The sequence below is a fragment of the Tachysurus fulvidraco genome, chromosome 12 (assembly GCF_022655615.1).
Source record: "Tachysurus fulvidraco isolate hzauxx_2018 chromosome 12, HZAU_PFXX_2.0, whole genome shotgun sequence".
NCBI lineage: Eukaryota > Metazoa > Chordata > Actinopteri > Siluriformes > Bagridae > Tachysurus > Tachysurus fulvidraco.
In genome coordinates, this window is record NC_062529.1 from 7999298 (window position 1) to 8021038 (window position 21741).

The 21741-nt window shown below is 37.3% G+C and overlaps 2 protein-coding genes across 6 annotated transcripts in view; both read left to right on the forward strand.

Annotated features, from left to right (window-relative positions):
• Nucleotides 1–3741, forward strand: part of grhl1 (grainyhead-like transcription factor 1) — a 37631-nt gene extending 33890 nt beyond the window's left edge. For all 5 annotated transcript variants that reach the window (XM_027172465.2, XM_027172468.2, XM_027172464.2 and 2 more), the window contains 3 exons: nucleotides 789–874; nucleotides 1887–1951; nucleotides 2067–3741. In XM_027172465.2, the coding sequence (XP_027028266.1) occupies nucleotides 789–874; nucleotides 1887–1951; nucleotides 2067–2181 (266 nt within the window). In that variant the 3' untranslated portion in view covers nucleotides 2182–3741. The remainder of the gene's footprint in view (nucleotides 1–788; nucleotides 875–1886; nucleotides 1952–2066) is intronic.
• Nucleotides 3742–11801: 8060 nt separating this feature from the next.
• On the forward strand, nucleotides 11802–15090 carry klf11b (Kruppel-like factor 11b). The gene is made up of 4 exons (XM_027172726.2): nucleotides 11802–11980; nucleotides 12829–13086; nucleotides 13464–14307; nucleotides 14419–15090. The coding sequence occupies exons 1-4, from the start codon at nucleotides 11939–11941 to the stop codon at nucleotides 14694–14696; spliced, it is 1422 nt and encodes a 473-aa protein (XP_027028527.2). The 5' UTR covers nucleotides 11802–11938; the 3' UTR covers nucleotides 14697–15090.
• Nucleotides 15091–21741: the final 6651 nt, after the last annotated feature.

The window sequence follows — 21741 nt, forward strand, 5'->3', positions numbered from 1 at the left end:
AGAGTGTACAGAAAGGAGTGTGTTTGTTTGGTAATAGACTGTTTGTCACCATGGTGTTGTCTCAGTGGAACGTTGCTTCAAGGTGCTTCATTACCTAAAACCACCCCTGTCTCATCCTCCAATCACACACTTGCACCGAGTTACCTTGATTATTTTTATGGGCAGCATGTAGGGCTTTTTTCTCTTTTTTTTTCTTTGCACTCAGTGCAGAACAGTGGTGGGATGTTAAGTACACATTAGCAAACATATTTGTGTTTCCTACAACCTATGACCTACATTAAAACGGTCGGTTAGCATTCAAGAAGCTGTGGCATGGTGTGCAGGTGAATATGTGTGTTTGGACTGGCTTTACACCAAAATCAACATGGTTGTGTGTACTTCCCTGCTCTAATACACTGCACTGTGCACTGTGCTTCATACTGCGTCCTCTACTTTGTTCACTCAAACATACCGCACACTCCGTAACTCTGCATAATGCTCTAGGAACTTGATGTGAGTCTTGTGGTTTGGGCAACATCCCTAATTGAAAGGAACAGTATGTGAGGTGCAAAGTCACTAGAGCCAAGGACATACAGAACAGATCAATTGCTCTCCCCAAGCCACATGAAGCTTTGGCCATAGCAAAATAGATGATGTTGACTATTTAGAAATAGGTTTGTTGTTTTTCCTTTTCTTTGGTTGCTCTGATCTCCATTTTGAAAAGCCCAGAGAAAGCATGCATATGTGTATGTCTGTATACCTGTATGTTTGAGAGACCACAATTGACCACTTTGATCTGGCCCTTCCAGTATTGCTGTATGTGCGGAAAGAGAGCGAGGAGGTCTTCGATGCCCTCATGCTAAAGACTCCAACACTGAAAGGACTGGTGGAAGCGGTGAGTTCTCTTACTGCAGTGCTTCCTAAATTTGTCACTTAGCCGCCCAGATAGTCACAGTACCATGAATGACTGTGAAAGCAATAAAGGGGTATTTTTTTTCTGGGATAATTCAGGATCCGTATTCTGAAACAATATCTGTGTCTGATGCAAACAATAATACATCATATAAATTAGATGCATGGACTAGTTTTTGTTATTATGTAATCCATTTAATGCCATAATTAAATATAGTATAGTATAGCCCACAATACAGTAGGAGTAATCCCATAACCCAGGCAAGTATAAGGATGGGTATTATCAAAACATATTCATGAATGCTTTAATAATCAACCTGTTGGGCCCAAAGGTGAGGTCTTAGCATGTCACTGCCCTCGTGAATATCAGAATCTAACAACCAAAGGATATGTGCGATCTTAGAGCAGTTCCTCAAATCGCAATGCCGTGACTCAACAACAGGCCAAACATAGTAAAAGTGCCATAGCATGGCTTATGTAAAGTCCAGCGTATAGGAAATGTGTGTATGATGTTTACCACTGTTAGCAGAATGAATCTGGGTAACAGGGCACACAGATGGCTGGTATCACAGACAAGGGCTTGCCAGTAAAGCATGCAGACGGGAACATTTAGAACTGTGAGGAACGGCATACTTCCATTTGTTTGTGTGCGTGTGTATAAATATAGTGTGTGTGTGTGTGTGTGTTAGTGAATGACGATATTGTAGACGCACATAACACTGGAATGGGCTATAGGAATGTGGAGAGTAGAATGACAGGTGGGTTGCAGGCAGGGTGGGAGGAGTGGTGAATTCACTACACTAAGCTTCCTTTAAAATAAGTCAACCTATGATACGACTTGGCAACTCACCCATGTGCTTCCACTTACAAATGTTACAATCACTGCAGAGGGGTCATATAATTTACCCAAGTGTTTTCAGCTTTTCCTTTTTAAGGAACAGCAATACGTTTTATAGATTATTTCTTGTGGTAAATTCGCTTTTTCTGTCTTTCAGATTTCAGAGAAGTATGAGGTTCCTCTTGAGAAGCTAGGAAAGGTATATAAGAAGTGCAAAAAAGGGTAAGCTTTTTTCTTTTGCACTTAGGTAAGGGTAAGAGTTAGCTTAGTCTAACCCATGACAATTTCAGCATTGCACTGTGAGTTGCTAAAAAAACGAATTGTGTCATTTTAACAGAATCCTGGTCAACATGGACGATAATATTATCAAGCATTACTCCAACGAAGACACCTTTCAGATCCAGATGGAGGAAATAGGTGGAATGGTGAAGCTCACTCTCACTGAGATTTAAAAGCCATCTTCCCCAAATATGGACTGTTTACATGCATCTATGTCTGTGTCCATGGCCTTGGAGGTACCTCAGGCCTTTCATGCACTTCTAATCTGTGGTTTCCTACATGTAGCTAAACCTAGGATTTTCTCCTCAAATCCTATTTTGTGTGTGCATCTATGACATGAGAAGTGTATGTAAAGTGTATGAAAATGTACATGCTTTGATATATATATATCCTGAAGTTTTGAGCCATATGTTCTATTTTTGGAATGTACAAAAAAGCAAATATTCTGTCTTTAATAGTCTGAGAATCTGAGAAAGATTTACTCAAAAGAAAGATATCCTAATATTTAATTGGTGTTACAGAGCTTTAAAACCAACTGCACTGGAGATCCTGATATTTAAAGGTGAGAGCTGAATTCAGGCAGTAAATGGGGTATTGTTGCTGTTAGAGGGATTCTAGGGCATTCTCACTGGTTTCTGTAATTATACATAAACACTGAGCAGTATTTAGTGTGTACAGCATAACCCTTTGCTGAACAGCTCGATGAGGATCTGTGTCACCAGTGTTGCTTGTGTGCGTATGTGTGAATAAATGCATATTATGTTTCTATATACAAATGTGATACACAATTAATATGTCCTTAAAGTAAATTCTGTCATTCTGCAGCAGAAAGTTCTTGTTCTGCATTCAATTGAGGATTTTTTTTGTTTTTTGTTTTTTTTGTTTTGAGGAATCCAAAAACAAGCAGAGGAACATGAATTCCATGTAGAGTCCAAGCAGATTTTTGCTAGACGACGAATCCTAATAAATAAACTAAATTCAACAAGACACTAGTCAGACACTATTGATTTTAATGAAAAAAATAATAATTTTGTGATATTTTTTTCCGATCTAAAGAGCTTTCCCTGATAATAAGTTTCTAATACATCCCAACAATAATAAACTTTTCCAACACTGCAGGATAAATTACTCATACAGAACCTGAACTACCATGCAAGACATGACATGCAAGAGTTTCTTGATACAGCGTGCCAAGTCAATAGTATTACATTTAGATTATCAGTAGTTTTATTCAGTGTCCACAGATCATTGCTTCCTCTTAAATTTGGTCTTAATTTTTGTCTTTCACGATCATTCTATTTGGAGTGGTTTTTTTTTAAACTACAGACTCTATAGCATCAGGGTTTTTATCTACTGACTTTTTTTTTTTTTATTAAAGTACTTATCTATATATTTATTGTATTATGGGTGGGGTATTTTTTTTATATTTTTTTGAAAAATGTGCATTGCTGTTATATACTGTTACATGTTAAATGCTTTTTATATGAAATCAACACTATAAAACTATGATGTATTTATGCACAGGGTAAATTTGTATTTCTGTCAGCTCCTACAGTGCTATTTGTTGATCCTTACAGCTACATCTTAGACTTGATGTTAGGGTCATCTGGCAATGTATATCAGAGTAGAAAAGATTCAAAAATATTCTTTGCTGTATTTCTTTAGCTGTTATTATGTGCACACATTTTCTTTTAGTCACAATAAAAGCCAGCTTTGCTTGGCTGTTGTGATTAGCCATTTGTCGTGTGGTTTTCTATTGGCTGCAGCCAAAGCAGTCGTCCTGGCAACAGGGTCTGTGATCCAATGACCCATCTGTCTGGAGGACAGGATGTAGGCGTGGAAATGGAGCGACTCAGAGAATCCGTGTCCTCAAATACCCCTGCGTTCCACAACCCTATACTGATCTATAGACTCACAGTGTCTTAAAAAAAACATGACACATAAGGCTTGCACATTTGCATTTCTGTTTTGGACAGCATTAAATTTAGAATTGTTATAATATAAAAAGCACTTCTAGGACAAATCAAAGAGGTTCGAGACCACATCCAAGCAGAGTCTAGCTCCTTATATTATTAAACAATAGACCCAAGTGCATTGTAATGCAACAGCATGACTCAAAGAGGCATGTTGACTTATCCTTGATTGTAAAACAAGATGGAAGTCTCTTGAGAAGGCTGAGATTGAGGTGTGTGTAGGAGGCGAGTTTCTAATGTTTACAAGCACGCTAGGAGCAGTGTGCTGCAGATAAGTGGAAGAGAGATCTGGTTAGACTTTAACCAGGCAGCCGATGCCTGGACGCCACAGCTCACTGTGGTTAGCCATCTGCTTTCTGTTTACTCCCTTTTTCCTCTCGCCCTTTTTTGTTACTGTTTCACTGTCTATTTATTTCTCTACAATCTTGTACAGTAAATCTTGTATCTTCTCGTCTCTTTTGGTCATCTGGTTTAGCATATTACTAAAACCTCAACATGGGCAGATAAAGTTTTTTTTATGTATTTAACATTTAATAGAAGAAATAACAGACATGTGGAAGTGCCCTAACACTGTAACATAGCTGCTGGGATTTTGCTTTTTTACATGTACTCTATTATTCCTTGATAAGTGTAGTGCTTTACCTCACTTATAAGTACATTATGAAGCTTTGTGCATATTGGAGTGAAGGGATGTGAAGAAAGAAGGGATTTTGAGGACACAGCTGTTCCCAGGCTTTCCTTGTACATACTCACTTCCTGTTCTTTAAATGCATTACATGTCTATGAACCAAACAAAAAGGTACTTCACACCAAATTTTCTGATGGGATAATGGTCTTAACAATAGGGCATTTGCTTCGATTGCTTTGTTCTCTACCTGTCAGAAAGGTGACACACCTTTAATTATCTGTGATGTAACACTTCAATTATATATAGTTATATATAGAGAGGATAGAAAGACATATAACATTACATATAAATCTACCTGGTGACAAAGAGAATGGAACAAGCAGCAACAAATCTGACTGACATGATTTGTAGACTCTGCTTAAACAAACACTGAAAGCATCTGTAAAAGTGAAAGAGAGGAATTAAGAAAAAAAATGAGAAATTACAGATAAATGCACCAAGATTCCACTCCAAGATACACATCGAAAAGAGCTCATTCCTAAAAAGGCTTACTGTACGTATCATAAGGTAATATGTTTAGAACTCTAAATGAATAAACTTGATTCAATCGTTAGTATGGGAGCGGCAGCAGGACATCAAGGATCGCCACTAACAAAGGGTCTACGTGAACGCGATTACCATTTAAAGTGACCATTTGGTTGATAACAATTGTAACAATACCAAGCCAAGCTGTACGAGACCATGATTAAAGTTTAAAGATATCTGGCTAGACAACAAGGTGTATCCCAGCCATTTGGGAGACACTCAGTTCTTAAGCTCAATACACATTCAAAGTGAAACCTCATTTAAACTACAAAAAGGCTTGAAATGCTTAAAAATGCAAGATTATTTTAATTGGTAAAATATCAGAATCCAGATGTGAAAATCTGACAAAGACTTATACCAGGAGACCTGCTGCTGTAATGACAGCCAAAGATGGCTCTACCAAATATTGTCCCATGGAAGAGAGGGTTGATTAAATATGCAATCAATAAATGTCTGGGTGCTAATCATCAAAAAAAGAGACAGCACATGACCATCAATATAGCTACTTAATAATGACCTGTATCTCCATTTCCTGCTCTGTTTCAGCTGGCCTCAGATTCCTGTTGTTAACTGAAAGAAGTCTTCTGTTCTTGTAACCCATCTAACTCAAGTGTTGACATGTTGTGTGTTCTGTGATGCTTTTGTGCCCACCACAATAGTGTTATTTTTTACTGTAAACCAACAGCCTTTGTTTAGGATGTCATGGAACTGATTTCCATTTGAACATTTACAGCATTTTGCAGCAGACTTACTTTTATCTCATTTATACAAAAGAATAGTGGATGGTTAAGGGCCTTGCTCAAGGGCCCAGCAACCTGGCAGTACTGGGATTGAATTTATGGTCTGGTGATCAGATGGGCCTAATCTGATCTGAAGGTGATAAATTAACTGTCGGTAGTATTGAGAGGTGTTCATTTTTACATGTTTTTGCATTTATTTATTTTTGAAATAACAAACTGAATTATTTTTGGTTGTAAAGTGTAACGTATTATAATCATTTTTGTCCAGCCTCTTAAACTTAGGCATGCCAGTTTTTTTCTTTTGTTGTTGTTTTTTTGGGAGCGCAGCAGTGTGTCAATATTCAAGAAGACAAAAGAAATTTATTTCCATTGTCATTTCCATTGTCTATACATCTGCTATATCAACTACTTAATACAAATACAAAAGGCAGAAAAAATGTCTGCATGCAAATGAATTTGTCTTTAATTCTCCTCTTCTCTCAGTTTACAGAAGTACTGCTTGTCTGTGTTTTAGGTGTGTCCTGCTGTTTGTGTTTAGGTGTCCTGACTTCAGCACATGCGCATTTCAATGAAGGGGATCAGTCTGTGAGTCAGACAGGCCTGTTTAGGCCATGTTATGGCTTGCATCATACTGATTCATTCTTAGATTTTATAAGTAATATTATATTCAGTAGCGTATTTTGTTTTATAAGCATGCTATGAATAAAATTCTGTATTATTAAAGGAGCATAACAGACAGTGTAGTTGTAAACTTGAATGCATTTGAAATATTTGTTTATAACAATACACAAGGATTTCTGTCAAGTACACTGAAAAAAAACGTTGAAATCTGAATGTGCAGCAAATAATTTACACATTAGAATGCAACAAGACTGCACTGTCGTTCTGTGTTCTGTGACAAGGGTGCAGTTGTATAACGGATGATGATTGGAGTTTGATTAACTTGCTGTGACGTGCCCATAAATGATATGTCATGATACGTGAACATCGAGAGTTCACTTGCAAGTATGAGTTTTTCAGATACCAGTGCTCTTGCAGAGTAATTCAATCCAAAAGCTTTCATGGAAGCTCATCATTGATTTGTTCCTGAGACAACAATATGGCTATAAACATGGGTTCTTAAAATAGAAAAGAACAATATATTAAACAATAATAAGAAGAGGAATTTTTTTCATTCAGATACTGTTCAAAGATGGTAACATGAGCATTCTTTTGCAGCCATTGTCAGGCTTTAGAGGTGTTTGAATGGAGTGTTCTGTTAATGTTACATTTACAAGACTCCCATATCCAGAATGACTTACAATTTATACAATTAAGGGTTAAGGGCCTTGCTCAGAGGCCCATCAGTGGCAGCTTGGTGAACCTGGGATTTGAACTCATGACCTTCTGATCAGTAGTGCAACACCTCAACCAATAGGCTACCAGACAGAGACAATACCATTATTGACTGCCCTCATGAAAACAGCAGAAGATTCTTATGATTCAAAGTCACTGTATTTAAGGCTGAAAAAGAGTAGAGTCTATAAGTACAAAAAGGATACATGGCTGCTTGTCATGCATAAAACTATAAAATCAAAAATAAGTTAAAGACCAATAAAAAACACATGAATTTCACAGACATGTTTTTTCAGACATATTGTCACCTAAAATGATTTACTCACAATTACTTTGGTTATCAAGTGAAAAAATGTGAGATTTTCCCTGATATGTACTCAGGAGATTTTTTTTTTTTTTACAGATTTACCTGCCTCTCTGCTACAAAAACACATACGTAAGGAAAGCTAAATATAACCGAGTGTTGAACCTTCTAATAAAGCTACTATGTGTAAACAGTGCCTCACCTTGAAACCTGATTGTTTAGTTGTTCAAAAGGATTAAAGAAATGAATTGCTCAGTTTTGAGCATAATTCTTTTGGAATTTGGAGTTTTAAACACCAAGAAATTAATAAGTGCAAATCAAGGTGGCCCTTTTCAAAAAAGTTGTGTAATGTACATATAAAGTTTTAAACCATACAGGTTTTGCTGCATGCCTACGTGTGTCTCACACAGTAGGACCAGACCTGCTGACGTTCAGACTTCAACAAAACAAATCACCTTGCCCTTTCACCCATATATGCACCCATAAGAGAAGGCTCAAATGCAGGAGTATCAGTGTATCAACGTGTCATCACGACTGCTGTTGCGACTAACACCAATTGAGACTTTCCACTGAGTTTGGCCGCCACTGAGCCACAAGCAGTATGCTAGTCTATACTTAACCCTACCAGGAATAGTGCACCTCACATTTCCACAGTCCCCTCAGTAGCTACACAGAACAGAAGTGCACTATTCTGGGGGGTGGGATTGGGTGTGATGTGGCCTACGTAACCTTTCCTCCAGTCTCCATGCTCCTCTTGTCCCACTTATATCACTACCTTTGCCCACACATCACATGCATGTCATATATTTTCCCCCTCATTCCTACACAATTGGCAATGTGCCTGCTCTGCATCGGTGTGGTTACGTGACTCAGGAAGAGGCTTGTCCTCCTAATGACCTCCACACCTCCTCAGTGGGCTGACTCAGGCACATCCAGGAAGTAGAAAACCAAAAACAGGATGATAGGGGATTTTTTTGTTTGTTTGTTTTTTTCTTTCAAAGTGACCATAGCCCATTTTAATTACAGGTGGCAGAGGAGTAGTAGCTGATGCAACTCTGTTTAATTTGGTCATTGCTAACAGCAAAATCCCAGCAGGCAGAGAACATAACCAGATTTGTTTTGACAAAAGCAGTGGGGGAAAAGCGTGTCTTGGTGGAGGAGATGGCAACATACTAACAGCATAAATAATAAGAATAATTTAAAAAATGATAATAAACAGCATAATGAATAAAATACATATTTAGCATGCATTCAAAGGTTTAAAACAGAGTTGTGTGCAAATGTTTCACAGTCCATGTGCTTCTGTGAACTGCCTTTTCTGCCAGGTGACTTTTATTTTTACCCTCGGATCTGCTGCTTTAATTGAGAAAGCAAAAGCTTTCAGGTGTTGTATTGCCATGGCAAGAGCTCAGAAGAAAGGTACAAAAAAACAAAGCTATGGTAAATATTAACGTCTCTGAGAATGGAAAATAGAGTAAAACCAGCATAAATTGGAAATTCAAATTCATTAGCACAAGCACTGAAAGTGTCAAAAATTCCACAATATCTAAATGACAAAAAATTCCATCCCCTCCATTCATTCCCAAACCAACAAGTTAAACATTTCTCCAGATGCATACATGCACAGTATTATACTAGTACCATGATCCAGAAAGTGTTAAATGGGATCTATGTTCTGCAAATGATTTCTGATAAATAGTGCAATATCTCGGAAATTCAATGGTTCAAACTGTTCCAAATGTGCTTCATGAACATTACCTTCTACCCCCACCTCCTCTGCTGTAATAATAACCTCCACTCTTCTGGAAAGACTTTCCACTTTTAAAAGTAATTCTATAGGAGTTTATGTAATTCAGCCAGAAGAGCATTGGTAAGTTGGTGGAACTGAAGACCTGAAGGCCTGGACAACTGGTGCACAGGGCAGATTTCTTCCAAACTAAACTTTGTAAACAGTCTTAATGGAGCTGGCTTTGTGCACAGGGACATTGTCATGCTAGAACAGCTTTGGATCTTTCAGTTCCAGTGAGAATTAACAACTCAATTAAATTTTAATTTTACTTTAAGAACCTTTTCTTCTGGTTACCTTTTCTTCTTTTGGAAAACCCAGGAATTTTGTCAGAAACCCAGGTACATTACCCACCAGTGTCCAGGTCTGCTTTGAGTTTCCTTTGTCTTAGTTCTTCCTCTGTATTCATTTTGTGTTTCATCCCCATAAGCACTATTCTGTGCAATAAGAATAAATGATTTCTGTATTAAAAGATTTTGATGAATCAAATACAAGTTTTATAGAAAGACAAATGATCAATCTGCTAATTTTAATTTACAGGAAGCAGCAAAGGTACATTAGGTCCAGGGCTCATTCATTTCACCATATTGGAGCCTTTGTGTGTCTTTTTTTTCTTGTGTGTCTTACGTACTAGTAGAGTCATTCCCAGTGCCATTATTGAGGATGCCTTACTTGCTTCATAGAATAAGAATAATTATTTCACAAGAATAAACCTTACTATAAACAGCTAAAAAGAAGGATGTGTCACTCTTTAATAAATAATAAATGTATTTCATTTTATAATTGTTGTCAAACCGCTGTAGTATAAGTAACATAAGGGGAATAAGAATTTACTTCATTCAGAATATACTTTTAAAGTAAAATAAACATAAAATAAACTTCCCATCATTAATTCTCTTTTCTCACTCCGGTCATGTTTTATGTTACTTCATAACCATGACTATACTGATGCTTGAGTGTGACATGTCAATATTATTCCTACTGACAGAACTGGGAGCTTTAGAAATACTAAACTTATAGTACATTGCAATAATTACTCTAATCATGTGATCATTTACAGTATGATAAAAGTAACATATTACTTTTTACCTCACTGGGTACTACAATATGTAATGAAGAATATGCTACTCAATCTATGACCATGAAATGTATTATTTCCAGGCACTCCATGTAATCTCCTAGCTTTATCATATGTACAAGCTCCGTGTCCTAAATTGTGACTGAAAGCCAACTAAACTGAGAAGCCCTAAAGGCATAGTTAAGGAGTTACGTCGGCTCAAGACTGGATATATCTATTCATGTTGGTCACATAAATGTTTGTGTGGGTCTGAGTTCAAGGTATGGTGCAAATTATGTCTAATTTGTCAATAAATGTCCCCAAATATGCTTAAATGAGCATGTGTACTGTAAATGTGGTTCATGAGTAATCTGCAACTTAGGGCTGTTTTGTGTCATTATTAATCAATAATATCAATAAATTATTTGCTTATGGAACGGTGTTACTAATTCCTGTTCCATTCAGATTGCTAATGCATTGCTTAGATCATTTCTAGAGCAGCACAATATTATGCTTGCCTTCGATCCTGAGTTTGGGTTGCTGTTGAGTTTCACCTGCTCTCTCAGTGTCAGCATGGTTTCCTCTGGGTTGCCTGGTTTCCTCCCAGATCCCCCCCAAAAAAAAAACGTGAGCTGGCTTATGCTAACTTGTATCTAATTCTAAATGTGTGTGCATGGACTTGCAAAACCCCATAGGGGTAAATTCTCCTGCCTAGCGTTCCTTAGATATATTTCGACCCTGATAGTATAAAGTATAAAGTGCTATGTGATGAACAATAATGGTGCTCTTAATATTAAAACAAACTAATATTTAATACACCAAGCCACCTATATACCTTAATAAGAGTAGTGATATGCTTAATATGCAGAATAATGTAGTTTGAGTCACGGTGTTGTTCCAACAGTGAACTAAAGAAGCATTATTATATTATTATTGTTGTTGTTGTTGTTGTTGTTGTTGTTGTTTATTATTATTTCTGCATTATTTCAGCATCATTATGCCCCAATAGTTGTCGTAATAAAATAATTCAAACAGGAGCCATGTATAAGCAGTACTTTTCCAGTTACAGCTGACCCAACAGAGCCAACCGAGCGGTATTACTATAATTACTCACTACTATAACGTTTTACTCATGGCTTGTGACCTTTCGTCCAGTTTCCCTGCACGCGGTTCACCGAGTTTGCTCTGACACTGCTGACTCCCCCGACACGCCCACCCACAGCCGCGCACCCTACTTCCTCCAATCACGGCTCTGACATGCGCCGATCACGCGTCCTTTCGTACGCCATTGGTCGAACGGCTACACATGCTCGTATTCCATTGGTTGCATGTTACCACCCGCCAGTCTGTTGTGAATTTTGTTTTTCTATTTTTTCCCCCATGACTTGTTTTACTCAGCTGAGGCCAGAGCTGAGTGGTAAAAGGAATTAAATTCCGGTCTCAGTCGTCACTACACGGGCGTTAGTCTGACGGACTCCTTTGTTCTGTGTTTTCTTTCGTGTATATATATATTTTTGAAGACATGTCAACGCGACTATTTCCGAATATGGAAGAAATTTCTCAGGTAAGAACAAATAAACACATTTGTTTACCTCTTACTAACGTTATCATTCCTACTATAGGGGGAGTTGTTGTTGATTCACATAACGAGCAGACTTTAGATTTCTATTTGTCAATATAAACTTAATGTTAGCGTCACTTTGTATATTTTCCAGCCGGCTACATTTTATTTTGTGTATGAATTTTAAGACCACACACGCAAAAGGTTCCTCACATGTTCTTTAAATGGTAGCTTTCTAAAAAATCTGAAATCTCTACTAAAGTCAACATGTCTGTAAACATCTCTGCTGTTTATTGTCTGAGAGAGAGAGAAAGAAAGAGAGAGAGAGAGACAGAGAAAGGAGAGAGATAAAAAAGAGTGATAGAGATAGAGAGACACAGAGAAACGAGAGAGAGACAGATAGAAAGGAAAGAGAGAGAGAAAGAAAGAAATAGAGATAGAGAGACACAGAGAGAAAGTAAAGAGAGAGACAGAGAGAAAGGAGAGAGACACAAAGAGTAAGGAAAGAGAGAGAAAGGAGAGAGAGCAAGAGAGAGAGAGACACACAAAGAGAAAGGAAAGAGAGACAGACAGAGAGAAAGGAGAGAGAGAGAGAGAGAAAGAAAGAGAGATAGATAGAGAGACACACAGAGAGAAAGAGATGAGAGAGAGAGAGAGAGAGAGAGAGAGAGAGAGAGAGAGAGAAAAAGAAATGGGAGGGGTATGGTGTGAATCACTGTTTTACACATTGGGAATAGTTTGCTTCCTGAAGCACAAAGGGCTTTTTTTTTCAAGCTGTTTTCTTACCTAAACATCCGGAAAGTCCTATTTAAGCTTATGCCAATACTTATATTAGGTATTCTTCTTCTCAGGGAACTCAGGTGGACACTCAAAGACCATATATGGCAAGGAAAAGGCACGACAGTGAGCAGTCATTATGCAGCGTACCAGAGTCCAATGATCTGGAGGCGGCAGAAGCCCTTGTCTGCATGAGTTCATGGTTTCAGTCAACCCAAAGACCCAGCAGCTTGAAACCTCGTCCTCTGACCCCGGCCTCTGATTCCTGTGACTCCCTCCTGCACCCTGAACCCCCAGAGACCCCTGGAGACTTTGTTTCACTCTCCACTTTGGTAAGGAAACTCAACAGACACAGTTAGTTATAAGCATTTATGAGCCTTGTTAAAAATAGTTAACTTTCCCACCAGAGGTGAGAGAATAACACATGGACCCCTGATATGTCAAGTAGGGATCTTTACAGTGCTGATTTGTTTGCTTAAACTCCGTGAGATAGTTTTATGGTAGCCTAGACATGTGGCATGCTTTAGATAAGTTGGATGGACTTCAGCCTGAGTAACTAATTAATTACTTGGCTGATTCAAGATAAAACATGTGCACTAAAAATATTTTTTGTTAGAAAGCAGTGTACCAGGGTTTCATGCGTGTTCATTTTGAAGACCTTGTCGCTTGTAACATGTAGATAATATATTGCATCTTTCCCTTTCCACAGTGTATGACGCCGCCACACAGCCCCAGTTTTGTTGAGACCACTGCTCACACCCCAGTGGCCACGTCATCCTGCCCTCTGAAAAAAACTTGCACCAGTGTTGTCAGTCCCAGTCACCAGCAACCTTCTGTGACCTCTTGTGCTGAGATGTCACCTCCCATGTGGTTTCCTCCAAATGAGAAACCTTCCTCCCAACCAGGCAGAGCCATGGCTACTAGCGTAATCCGGCATACAGCTGACAGTTCAGTTTACCAGAACATTCCATACGCTATCCAACGTCATCAGTCAGCCACCACAAACATTCAGCCACCAAAACAGCCAACACAGTCAGAGTTTCCCTTATCAGCCTCTTCGCCATGCCAGTCCCATACATCCAGCACCTCATCAGAAACGTCTCAGAACAGCAGCAACCGATCCTCTAGTGACAAGTTCCCTTTCAAATACACTTCCAGTTCACCACTTCCCACGGCCACTCCACCCATTATATGCCAGATGTTCCCAGTGGCTCAACCAGGACTTATATCAACAGCGTTTATCCAGAGTCCAAAGTCTTTCCTGCCACAGCCAATTTTTGTTGGTTCGTCAGTTCCACAAGGTACTGTGATGCTGGTGATGCCTCAAGCATCGGTGGCTCAGACACCACAATGCCCACAGCAGGCCGTTGTGACCGTGGGCAACACTAAACTGCTGCCTCTGGCACCAGCACCAATATACCTACCCTCAGGGCAGAGTTGTGCCACGCAATCAGAGTTCTCCCGTAGGCGCAACTATGTCTGCAGCTTCCCTGGCTGCAGGAAGACCTATTTCAAGAGCTCTCACCTCAAGGCACACCTTAGAACTCACACAGGTAAGGTGTAATCAGGTCTTCTGGTTTACTCAAGTATCCTTTTTGTTTATATAGGGGTCAAAAAGCATGTAGCCTTTCATATCATATCATATTTTTTGTCTGTGCCTGCAGGTGAGAAGCCATTCAGCTGTAACTGGGAGGGCTGTGACAAAAAATTTGCACGTTCTGATGAACTCTCTCGTCACCGGCGAACACACACCGGTGAGAAAAAATTTGTCTGTCCTGTTTGCGACAGACGCTTCATGCGCAGTGACCACCTTACTAAACACGCTCGCCGTCACATGACCACCAAGAAGATCCCCTCCTGGCAAACAGAGGTTCGAAATCTCAACAAGATAACGACAGCCAAGGCTCTACCAATCAGCATGTTGTTACCGGCCTCAAATTAAATCCGATTGGAGCAAGTCATACAGAGACTCTTTTTTGAAACTATAAAGCTGCTAATTCTCATGGATAAACATAGACATGCACTGGACTCTCTCTTTGTTTTCTGTTCTGCTCTTTTTGTACACTTTGTAATGAACACAATGTTTTGTTTACTCACTTGTTATAATCATTCATGCACTCTTTTTTGCCAAAGTCTTTGTACGATGTTTGTCTTAATTAAATGTTTATGTATATATACAATTGTATTCTGTTGGAAATAAATAGCCAATTCCTTAAATCTTAAATACAGGAAAATTATGAAAACTCATGGATCTTCTTATGGATAATTATCTGAACTGTGCTAATGATATTATTTTCATTATTTAATACTCATTTTCAGTAAACAGTGATAAATTACCATTCTCCTTTTGTGGTTATTTATCTGAGTATTGTGCTGGCAGTCAAACAAATGACAGAGAAACCCAAAGAAAGGGAAAAATACAGTTCTCATTCAAACAGGAAGTAAGCTTAAAAAAGACATTCATAGTGATGACAAGGTGTTGAATGGTTAATCTTTGATGCCCACCCTTCTCTTCAGTCATGTTGTTTCCTGTTCAGTTTTGCTGACACTGATCTGGAGCATTTCCTGCATGCTCTGTGAAGTCTGGCACTGAAGATCTGTTGTATCACATTCAGTACAAATACAGTTTAAAGACTTTGCTCACAGATGGCAAAAAAAAAGAAAACACCACACTGGATTGTATTTAGAGTTACAATCTTACAAAATATTCTAGATTCTAAATGAATTTTTTAAATAGTGGTAAGACAACACAACTCAGACATAAAAAACACATAAATTGGATGGTTAAGACCACAGACAGGAATTATAAGTTTGATCCTATCGATATTGATCAGCTTTTGAACTGTAGGAATAAAAATATTAAATGTCAATAGAAATTATGTTAATTTCACTTCATTATAGCTGGAAATTAGTACGTTGGAAAAAAAAGGTTTTACAACCCCGTAAAGCTTTTTCTCCTGAAACATATGTTCATTTTCCTTTATTAATCTTATAAACCACACAGAGTGTAAACAGTAAAACATGTTGCATTTTCTCAAAATTTCTCTGTGCAAAAAAAGTCTCTGTAGATGCCATGTATTCTTATCCCAAATCTAATAAAAATATTATTTTGAATATATGTTGAGAATATATTTTACTTTAGATTTTTAAAATTTAGAGTTTTAAAATTGCATGAAGAAATTTTCATAACAGTGCATAGTATCTATAATATAATCTAGATTATAACATTATAAAGGGATTTCCAGAAAACGTTTCAGTAAATGAATGCAAATTTGTATACAGATATATGCATGTTTAATGAGACAATCCTTTATTTGCATATATAATAAACTTTTAAAGAAATGATTTCAACTGGTTTAAATGTGTTGTGATATCTGTTTTAATAAATAAAAGAAAGCTAATAAAAATATAATTATAATTAGAATAAATAAATTAAAATATCTAAAATATTTTTATTATTAAATATTGTTCTAATTTAAATAATAATTAATAATAATTAATCAATAAGTATAATATGTAATATTAATAGTTTATTATTAAATATTATTGGTATTGTATTAAATAATTGTAATAATAAAATATTATTAGTAAATATTATTTACTAATAATATTTCCTATTAATATTTAATATCAATAGCTTATTATTAAATATTATTAGTCAATTACATTTACTAATAATATTTTATTATTCTTGAATATTGTTATTAAATAATATTTAATCATAATATTTAATAACAAAATAGTATTATTAAATATTATTATAATTAGGTATAAATAAAATTATAATCCTATGTAGTGTCAACAGACTTTTCTTCCATGTCTTTGGTAAACGAAAACAGGCAAATCCCTGACACACCCAGTAACGCTGTTATTTGTGGGCCAATTAAATTCCAGGGTTTACTGTTGCGCTAAGAGGCGCGACCAATCAGATTTTAAAAACGACACCCGCCCCCGCTTTAAATTCAGGAACAGCGACCCACTGTGGACAAAACCGTCCTGTGCTTTTAAGAATAATGTAAGAATTTGAAAAGTATAGAAAACATTTTATTACATTATGTATTGTATTGTCGAAAAATAATATAATATAATATAATATAATATAAATATAATATAATATAATATAATATAATATAATATAATATAATATAATATAATATAATATAGGGGGCACGGTGGCTTAGTGGGTAGCACGTTTGCATCACACCTCCAGGGTTGGGAGTTCGATTCCCGCCTCCGCCTTGTGTGTGTGGAGTTTGCATGTTCTCCCTGTGCCTCGGGGGTTTCCTCCGGGTACTCCGGTTTCCTCCCCCAGTCCAAAGACATGCATGGTAGGTTGATTGGCATCTATGGAAAATTGTCCGTAGTGAGTGTGTGTGAATGGGAGTGTGTGTGTGCCCTGTGATGGGTTGGCACTCCGTCCAGGGTGTATCCTGCCTGATGCCCGATGATGCCTGGGATAGGCACAGGCTACCCGTGACCCGAGAAGTTCGGATAAGCGGTAGAAAATGAATGAATGATAATATAATTTGGAAAATATTAAATAAAATCTGTACATATAAAAATTCTCTTTGGCCAGCTCATTGAGGGCTAATGAAGTTGAGAAACAAAATCATTCTGAACAAAGCAGTAAAATATTTTTTTTTACACTTTAACTGTTACTGTCACAATCAGAAGATCAAATCATTTAAAAAGAAAGAAAGTTATACTGTATGTTGCATTCTTAATCTACAGGCCTGGTCTAAGTGCCTGTGTGTGAGAGTATGTGTGTAAGTAAAACAGTGCTTTTATGCATTTATGCAAGTAATTGATTAAGTAATTAATCAATCAATAAATTAATAAATCAATTGATTGATTGATTGATTGATTGATTGATTGATTGATTGACTAATTAATTAATCAATTAATTATTTGTAATTTTGTATTAATTACATTTTAAACACTAAATTTTCTGTCTTACAATAATAAACTGAATAGTCAAGATACATGTTTAGGGAACCCAACAAAAATGAAGGGAAAGAAAGCTAAAATGAAATGGCTAATTTGATCTAAAATGGCCTTGGCAACAAAGAAATTGTTAGAAAGAAAGAAAGAAAGAAAGAAAGAAAGAAAGAAAGAAAGAAAGAAAGAAAGAAAGAAAGAAAGAAAGAAAGAAAGAAAGAAAGGTTAAAAAGAAAGAAAGGAAGGAAAGAAAGAAAGAAAGAAAGAAAGAAAGAAAGAAAGAAAGAAAGAAAGAAAAAGGAAAAGAAGGAAAAAAGAAAGAAAGAAAGAAAGAAAGAAAGAAAAAGGAAAAGAAGGAAAAAAGAAAGGAAGAAAGAAAGAAAGAAAGAAAGAAAGAAAGAAAGAAAGAAAGAAAGAAAGAAAGAAAGAAAGAAAGAAAGAAAAAAAGAAAAAGTAAAAAAGAAAGAAGGAATTTTGTTAACATAAGCTAGTATTCAGTAGAGATAAGTCTTCTTGTAGGATTTCCATCCCAAATCGTGTTAAAATACATTCCATACTGAGGGGTGAAGAGCAACACAAACTTAAACATACATCCCTACACATTTTTCCCGTTTTTTCTTTTGTTGTTGTTTTTTTTAACCACAAAAATTCTAAATCCTTCCTTCTGTGTGTAACGTAAAAACACAAAAATATTTAATCTGATTTATGTCTTTGAATCCAAATGAAATATAAGCACTATGCAAAACCACCCGATACAAATAAAATAAGTACAAAACAGCATTTTGGCAAACATAGAATGTAAATTTAAATGCAGGGTTTATAGACTGCAAGAGTTATGTAATATAGGCATCTGTATTTTGTATTAATATTTTGCATCCAAGATAAACTGCATTGTAATCATACTAGCCAAACTCTCTTTCTATTGCACTCATCAAGTCTTCTTCTGTAGCATCGTACGCCACAGGCAAAGCCAGGAACATGTCATCACAAATGCCAGGAACACTGTAGAGGAAGAAACAGACAGACTCTCAGAGGATATTTCAGTAGAGAATAGTTCAGATCATGTAAAAGAAGACAGGATGTATTTACATTTAGGCCAAAACATTTAGGCAGAACACCCTTATTCAGAGTAATGTACATTTACCACATTTCTACAACTGAGGGTTAAGACCCAGTGGATGCAGCTTAGTGGTCAAACTCACAACGTTCCTTAAGGTCATTCATGGAGATGGATGGATCCCCAGTCTGGCTGCTAGAATAAATGTTAATAAAGCTCCACCAGACCAAATCACCAAGTAAAGCTTGCAGGTTCTGAGCATCCTTTATATTTTATAAAAACCTTTAATCTTTTCCGAAAGGTGGTATTGTATATCAGCAAATTAGGTAAATCAAGCATGGTCTGACCATGTCAAAACTGAGGCATCATAATCCAAAGAGCAGGCTGTTGTCAAAGGTAATGTGTGTATTTGTGTGTGTGTGTGTGTGTGTGTGTGTGTGTGTGTGTGTGTGTGTGTGTGTGTGTGTGTGTGTGTGTGTGTGTGTGTGTGTGTGTGTGAGACAGATCAATAATTTAAGGGAATGTAAGCTACTTACTGTGGTGTCTTTGTGTACAATGGATCTGCTCGCTGTGCTTTCACTGCAGTCTGTAGAGAAAACGTTACACAAATATATACAAATGTTTATACTGCTTTAAACATTTAACTAGTAAAGAGTGCAGAAAACTGATGTCTGAGAATTAATGGCTCATAGTAAATGTAGACACTCTGGGCTAGAATTTGAGGTTTTTTATATGTATTCCTTTTTTTTTTTTTTTTACCTAGAATACTAGATTTAAATACAGTGTTTACTACTTAAAAAAACTGTAGTTGTGCCATCCACTTTTTTATTTTTTAAATGTGTTAATGAGGAGATGTGTAAATTATTTGCCCAGCATGGGGCTCCCACCCCCTCCCCTTTCCCTCAGTGTCCTGACTAATCTCATAACAGGCTATTTGTTTTTGGGTAACACAATTATTAGTTTATACTGATTGAAAACTTCTGATGTCAAGTTCCTTCCTGTCGACAGAAAGGAATCAAGTTAGAAAGAGTTTAAGGAATACTACTCCAGTATTGTTTTAATATTTTCTAAATTCATTCCAGGATACCTGAATTTGCAACAGACAAGTATTTCAAATTCTGTTGACCGAATGCTTATAATGGATGTTCAAGGGCAGATGTAGGAGCAGGCGTTCTTTCTACAGCAAAGATCAGGGGTGTCCGATCTTATCAGGAAAGAAATGGTCTGGGTGCAGCTTTTCATTTTGACTCAGCAAAAGCCACAACTAAGTCTAGTGAAAGCCAAGATCATCTCATTAAGCAGGTGAAATCAGGTGTGACTCCTACTTGAAATGAAAACCTGCATCTTCACAGGACTGAAGATGCCCCAGACTGGATACCCCAGGCATAAATACTACGCACTCTCAGAAACATGGAAATTCATGCTTACACCTTTTCTATCTTCAGTGTGTATGTTAAAGATACACAACCTAGAAAACTTTGTTATTATTCTAAACTGTAATTACAATCCAAAGGAACATTATATCTAAACTTCCAGCCAAAAGGCACATATTAAAGCCAACAAAATTAAGTGCCTTTTATTTAATTAATTCTCATCCTTGAAAATTGCACATATACATCTTTTGGGAACTTTAGGGAAATTAGAATTCTTTCATCTTTCAACAACCGCTGTGACTTTCAAGTTGCAAGTTTCACCTTCAAGGGTTACAGACAACGCAAAGTATCCCTGTCTCTGCTTTCCATGTCCCCAAAGTATCCCTGTCTCTGCTTTCTCTGTCCCCAAAGTATCCCTGTCTCTGCTTTCCATGTCCCCAAAGTATCCCTGTCTCTGCTTTCTCTGTTCCCAAAGTATCCCTGTCTCTGCTTTCCCTGTTCCCAAAGTATCCCTGTCTCTGCTTTCCCTGTCCCCAAAGTATCCCTGTCTCTGCTTTCCCTGTCCCCAAAGTATCCCTGTCTCTGCTTTCCCTGTCCCCAAAGTATCCCTGTCTCTGCTTTCCCTGTTCACAAAGTATCACTGTCTCTGCTTTCCCTGTTCACAAAGTATCCCTGTCTCTGATTTCCATGTCCCCAAAGTATCCCTGTCTCTGCTTTCCATGTCCCCAAAGTATCCCTGTCTCTGCTTTCCCTGTTCACAAAGTATCCCTGTCTCTGCTTTCCATGTCCCCGAAGTATCCCTGTCTCTGCTTTCCCTGTTCACAAAGTATCCCTGTCTCTCCTTTCCCTGTTCACAAAGTATCCCTGTCTCTGCTTTCCCTGTTCACAAAGTATCCCTGTCTCTGCTTTCCCTGTCCCCAAAGTATCCCTGTCTCTGCTTTCCCTGTCCCCAAAGTATCCCTGTCTCTGCTTTCCCTGTTCACAAAGTATCCCTGTCTCTGCTTTCCCTGTTCACAAAGTATCCCTGTCTCTGCTTTCCCTGTTCACAAAGTATCACTGTTTTCCACTTTTTCATGAATATTTACAATGCTGTTTGTCCTTCTAAGACGGAGTCTCTAGCTTCCTGTCTAGCTATTTGCTTTAAGTACAGTAAGTTAACAGTAAATTGTGAAATACATCTATTTATCAATTTATCTTATTTTATATATTTGTTTTAGTGCAACATTATATAAACAAATAAATAAAAGTTTACGACGTACCTGTTTCTGGGGTTTGCTTAGTTTATTGAATGCACAGGTATCCCATTTGTCTTCAAATGTGCCAGGCTTGAGTAGATCAGTGGGAACAATATTATCAACAGTGTGTGTGCTCTCGGTGTCTGTGTCATGTTGATGTCTTTGGTCGTAACAGAAGGTGTAGTTTTCACACAAGTACAATGGACTTTTCTGGAAAGCTCTCTTCTTCCTGTCCACATCCTCCGCCAGGTTGCTATCATCCACTGAAAACTGTGTGACTTGGTTATTGCTTAAACGATCCTTATGAGTGTTTTTCCGAAAAACACTAACACTGGAAGTTTGACATTTGAGTGTTTGAGATCTTGGCTCTCCCTCGGACGCAGG